A 5,596-nucleotide genomic window follows, 5' to 3' on the forward strand; every position below is an offset into this window, starting at 1 on the left:
TCACAGAGCCAGAGACTTGACTGGTGTGGCTTTCTTCTGGCAGATCAGCCCCCCAACAATATTCATTCTCCCCAAGGAATGAATGTTGAGGGGAATGGCCACAGGGGTGCTCTACTCTAGCAGCCTATCCCATTTCCCCCTCCTGATGTTACCTGTGTCCTGCAATCTGGGTGTAACAACCTTTCTGTATGTCCTGTCTATCAACTCCTTAGCTTCCCATATGATCTAGACTTCATCCAGTTCCAACAACAACTCCTTGACAGTTTAACACAGCAAGCTCCCACAAGCAACATAAGGTCAACATATATTGTCTGTCAACAGTCAAAATCCACCCAAGTTTTTCTCTGTCAATCAGCTCCCAAATGTTGCTACTCTTGTCATTCATTGTCACACCTCCTGCTCTGTTTCCCTGGTCCTCATCATATGCCGTTACCCCTACCACTGGCCAGAGCCCCGAGCTCTGCCCTGTGCTGACCTGTCTCTGGCTTCTGACCCTGCTCCAGTGAACGTACAACGAATAGTTCCCCATTCTGCTTTCAGACTTTAGAGGACAGTAGTGCATTCCAACACCCCTTTAGAAGCAGTGAAAATGACCCATAATGCTGAAATGAGCCGGGAATAAGGAGGTTAACCACCTATATCATTCTTCCTTGCCCTAGGGCTCATCTTTGTCTTCAGTCTGCAGAAAGTCTTGCTGGAAATACACGGGAGACCTCCGTTTGGAACCCATCAGCACTGGGAGAGTGAGGGGTGAACAGCAGGAGTGGATTAAAAAGGACTGTTGTGGAACAGAAACTCTGGCAGGGACACAGCTGTGCTGAGTTGACTCCTTACTGTACACTGGGTGTATTGTAGATTTACTAAACACCCGAGGCAGGGTTTAAAATAGAATTGATTTATTAGTCACAGATCCAGAATATTAAACTCCAGTCCTATTAAAGTTGAACATTAACAGAAGAAGCTCCTCCCATGCCCAGTGACCAGGGTGCAGAACTGGGTGTGATGAGCAACAATAATTGCAGAGTTTGACAACAACAGTCACTTTTGATCTTCCCTCTGGATTCAGCAACCACAATGGTTAAATATCCAGCATGCAGCTTATTTAAACTTCTTCCCCCAGTGTGAACTGTCACAAGGTGAGATGATCGAGTGAATCCCTTCTCACATTCAGAACAGGTGAATGGTCTCTCCCCAGTGTGAACTCGCTGGTGTGCCAGCAGGCCAGGCGAATTAGTAAATCCCTTCCCAGAGTCTGAGCAGGTAAACAGCTTCTTTCCAGTGTCAGCTGGCTGATTTACCTTCACTTGAGATTTCGAGTGAATCCCTTCCCACAGTCTGAGCGGAGAATGGCCTCTCCCCAGTGTGAACTAACTGGTGTGTCAGCAGGTTAAATGACTGAGTGAATCTCTTCCCACAGTCTGAGCAGAGGAACGGCCTCTCCCCAGTGTGAACTCGCTGGTGTCTCTGTAGGTTGGACGAGTGAGTGAATCCCTTCCCACATTCTGGGCAGGTGAATGGCCTCTCTCCAGTGTGAACCGACTGGTGAGCCAGTAGGTGGGATGACTGAGTGAATCCCTTCCCACAGTCTGTGCAGATGAACGGCTTCTCCCCAGTGTGAATTCGCTGATGTACTTTCAATTGAGATGACTGAGTGAATCCCTTCCCACAGTCTGAACAGGTGAACGGCCTCTCCCCATTGTGAACGGACTGGTGTTTATGCAGATGGGATGATTGAGTGAACCCCTTGCCACAGTCTGAGCAGGTGAACGGCTTCTCCCCAGTGTGAACCCGCTGATGTACCTTCAGTTGAGATGACTGAGTGAATCTCTTCCCACAGTCTGAACAGGTGAATGGCCTCTCCCCAGTGTGAACTGACTGGTGTCTCTGTAGACTGGATGACCGAGTGAATCCCTTCCCACACATAGAACAGCTGAACGGTCTCTCCCCAGAGTGAACTCGCTGGTCTCTCTGTAGGTCAGATGATTGAGAGAATCCCATCCCACAATCTGAGCAGGCGAAAGGCCTCTCCTCGGTGTGAACTCGCTGGTGTGTCTGCAGATGGGATGAGTGAGTGAATCCTTTCTCACAGCTCTCTATGAATTCCCTGGCAATGCATCGAGTCAGATACCAGACATAGTGAAACCCTCGCACAGTCAATGCCGTTGAAGGACTGCACTGATCTCCTGTGAATAAATGCCAGTGTGTTCTCAGTACCCTGTTCCAGTCAATTTCACTGGATTACAACAGAAAACTTCATTTCAAACAAAAAACACGTTTCCAGCTGGGATGAGATACCTCTTCATTTCCAACGATCAATAACGAATGTGGTGTTACAAAGGAAATATCTGGTCACTCCTTAAATACCTCAACAGAGACAGCAAATCCGACGTGCTGTGGTGTTTGAGATTCCTCTGCAGAAATTATTTGTCGCTGTGAATCTGTAAAGAGATTTACAAATTACATCACAAGGTGAAGGATTGCATTTCAGACGACAAAACTATTGTTGGCAGAATTGCAGATGGTGACGAGAGGGCGTACAGGAGCGAGGTAGATCAGCTGGTTGAGTGGTGTCGCAGCAACAACCTTGCACAACGTCAGTAAGACCAAAGAACTGATTGCGGACTTCAGAAAGGGCAAGGTGAGGGAACACACCCAATTCTCACAGAGGGATCAGAAGTGGAGAGAGAGTGAGCAGTTTCAAGTTCCTGGGTGCCAATATCTCTGAGGACCTAGCCCGGACCCGACGTATTGATGCGGCTATAAAGAAGGCAAGACAGCGGCTATATTTCACCAGGAGTATGAGGAGATTTGGTATGTTACCAAAGGCGCATGCAGATTTCTACAGGTGTACCGGAGGGAGCATTCTACCTGGCTGCATCGCCGTCTGGGGAAGGTGGGGCCACTGCGCAGGGTTGAAATAAGCTGCAGAGAGTTGTGAACTTAGCCAGCTCCATCACGGGCACTGGCCTCAAGGAGCGATGCCTCAAAAAGGTGGCATCCATCATCAAGGAGCCCCATCACCCAGGTCATGCCTTGTTCCCATTGCTACCATCACGGAGGAGGTACAGGACCCTGAAAGCACACAGTCAGCGATTCAGGAACAGCTTCTTCCCCTCTGCCATCTGATTTCTGAATGGACATTGAACTCATGAGCACTACCTCGCTACTTACCGTTTTTAAAAATTTTTGCACTACTTATTTACGGTAACTATTAAATATATATTGACTGTATTTAATGGTTTTTTTCCTATTATTATGTATTGTGCTGTACCGCTGCCACAAAGACAACAAACTTTATGACATATGCCGGTGATATTAAACCTGATTCTGGTAATTTTCACTCTCTCTGGTGAGCTCTGACATCACACTGTTACAGCGAGTTTCAACCCAAGTAAGGGAAAGAATTCCTCTTCTAACTGGGCACCTGGACTGGCCATCGAATTCTCTGACAGTCTGTATCAGAATGGGCCATTTCTGCCCAGCTTCAATCTGTGACTTGGGTCAGTTTGTCCCCCTCCATTAGTATCGTTCACTGTTCCCTCCAAGCTGCCTGGGAGTGTGGCAGCACAGGAACTGAAATGCCCCCACGCACATACCCTTCGTTACCACACACAGATGGAATTTCCTTTCGTATAATGTTAATTTATATTGCTGCACAGTTTTCAGGCCATGACAAAGCTTCCTGCTCAGCCCAATGGTTGGTCTGCACAGCTGTGGAAAAAAATAGGGAACTTTGGTAATATTTCAAGTTCTGGTCAAGTCCCACAATGCCACAGAGAGCACATGGCTGATCTTGGGGACTTTCTAATGACTCTGACCCCCCCCCCCCCACACCATTCCAGATAATTGACGGGGTGGGGGGGTGATCTAATCAATGGCAATACCAATGAATATGAAGGGATGGGCAGCAGGATTTCTCATTGGAGTGTGTGGCACTTTACCCATATAACAATCACAGCACGGAAACAGGCCATTCCAGCCCTCCTAGTCCGTGCCGAACTCTTAATCTCACCTAGTCCCACCTACCCGCACTCAGCCCATAACCCTCCACTGCTTTCCTGTCCATATACCTATCCAATTTTACCTTAAATGACACAACTGAACTGGCCTCTACTACTTCTACAGGAAGCTCATTCCACACAGCTATCACTCTCTGAGTAAAGAAATACCCCCTCGTGTTTCCCTTAAACTTTTGCCCCCTAACTCTCAAATCATGTCCTCTCGTTTGAATCTCCCCTACTCTCAATGGAAACAGCCTATTCACGTCAACTCTATCTATCCCTCTCAAAATTTTAAATACCTCGATCAAATCCCCCCTCAACCTTCTACGCTCCAATGAATAGAGACCTAACTTGTTCAACCTTTCTCTGTAACTTAAGTGCTGAAACCCAGGTAACATCCTAGTAAATCGTCTCTGCACTCTCTCTAATTTATTGATATCTTTCCTATGTGAAAGCTCCAGGTCACTTGTTACCCGGGACAAAGGTTTGATATCATTAAGTACCCAGAGAGAATGGGACAAAACATGATCTCACGGGTAGAAAGGTCCAGAAAAACAGGAGTTAGAACAAAGATGATCTTCTCAAGAACTAAAGCCGATGGAAGGATTTTATTTCCCCGCCCCCCGAGTTCCCAATCGTTGGATTTAGAAGGCAAGTGTCTGAGAGATCGAGCCGTTCCCAGTCCCTCCGCCTTCGCTCATCAGCAGAAAACTCCTCCGGGCCTGGGTACGGATCGTGGGGCTGAGAGAGGTGGAAAGGATCGGGGGCTGTCCCGGGATGCAGGGCTACGGTGTGTCCGGAACTCAGGACAATTGTCCCTCACTCGGGGGTGCCGGTGAAACCCCCACCCGAACCCGCTCCTACCTGCCGCCGGTCCTCAGGAGCCTTTTGTCCACCGAGCGCGTGCGCGCGGTTTTGGGGACGCGCCTTGACCCTTACGCCTGCGCATTTGATCACTGGGTCACCGGCGGCAAATTCTAGAGCGCGGGGGTTTCTGGGTAATCAGGATGTCATTAAAGGTGTCTGCCAAGCACTGGTTTCACACCACATGACTCAAAGACGGTTAACAGTTCTAAGTAGAAAACCCAGCAGCTTTAATGCAGCAAGCTCTCACAAACAATACACTCACTATCAACACTAGATTGTTATAAACTAAAGTTGCAAGGGAGAGGAACCAGAGTGGCAGAACAGATAGTGGAGCGGTTGTGGAGACAGACGTTTCAAGACCTCAGACAAAGTTCAAGAATCAAAAGGTTAAGCATGGTGCAATTAATATTCTAAGCCGTGTATACTTCAATGCAAACAATATTGATGGAAAGGCAGATTGGTGGTACTGAAGAATAAATTCTGACCATGTTAATGGGGCTATATTATAGACCACCCAACAGTCCATGGAATTTAGATCAACGAATTTGACAGCACTTGCTGGCTGTTGCACGAAACATAAGGTTGTTATATTAGGTGCTTTTAATTTTCCACATTTTGACTGGGACTCCAAATCTAAATTGGATCGAGTTCGTCAAATGTGTTCAGGGAAATTTTCTTTAATCAGTATATAGAAGTCCAAATGAGGGAGTGTGCCATACTTGATCTAC

At 47.4% G+C, this 5,596-nt stretch overlaps 1 protein-coding gene across 3 annotated transcripts; it reads right to left on the bottom strand.

The window, feature by feature from the left end:
- Positions 1-886: 886 nt before the first annotated feature.
- Positions 887-4,934, bottom strand: LOC140715789 (uncharacterized). Of its 3 annotated transcripts, XM_073028180.1 has the most exons (3): positions 4,866-4,897; positions 3,597-3,711; positions 887-2,438 (listed from the first exon to the last, which is right to left on the bottom strand). In XM_073028180.1, the coding sequence occupies exon 3, from the start codon at positions 1,996-1,998 to the stop codon at positions 1,282-1,284; it is 717 nt and encodes a 238-aa protein (XP_072884281.1). In that variant the 5' UTR covers positions 1,999-2,438; positions 3,597-3,711; positions 4,866-4,897; the 3' UTR covers positions 887-1,281. The 3 variants fall into 3 exon arrangements, with proteins under 3 accessions (XP_072884281.1, XP_072884280.1, XP_072884282.1); XM_073028179.1 differs by lacking the exon at positions 3,597-3,711 and having other exon boundaries at positions 4,866-4,934; XM_073028181.1 differs by lacking the exons at positions 3,597-3,711; positions 4,866-4,897 and adding an exon at positions 2,869-3,550.
- Positions 4,935-5,596: the final 662 nt, after the last annotated feature.

Source organism: Hemitrygon akajei, chromosome 24 (genome assembly GCF_048418815.1).
Source record: "Hemitrygon akajei chromosome 24, sHemAka1.3, whole genome shotgun sequence".
In the NCBI taxonomy this organism is placed as follows: Eukaryota; Metazoa; Chordata; class Chondrichthyes; order Myliobatiformes; family Dasyatidae; genus Hemitrygon; species Hemitrygon akajei.

Coding starts and splice junctions, on each gene's coding strand:
- LOC140715789 (XM_073028179.1), bottom strand. CDS start 1,998: ATGGGATTCTCTCAATCATCTGACCTACAGAGAGACCAGCGAGTTCAC.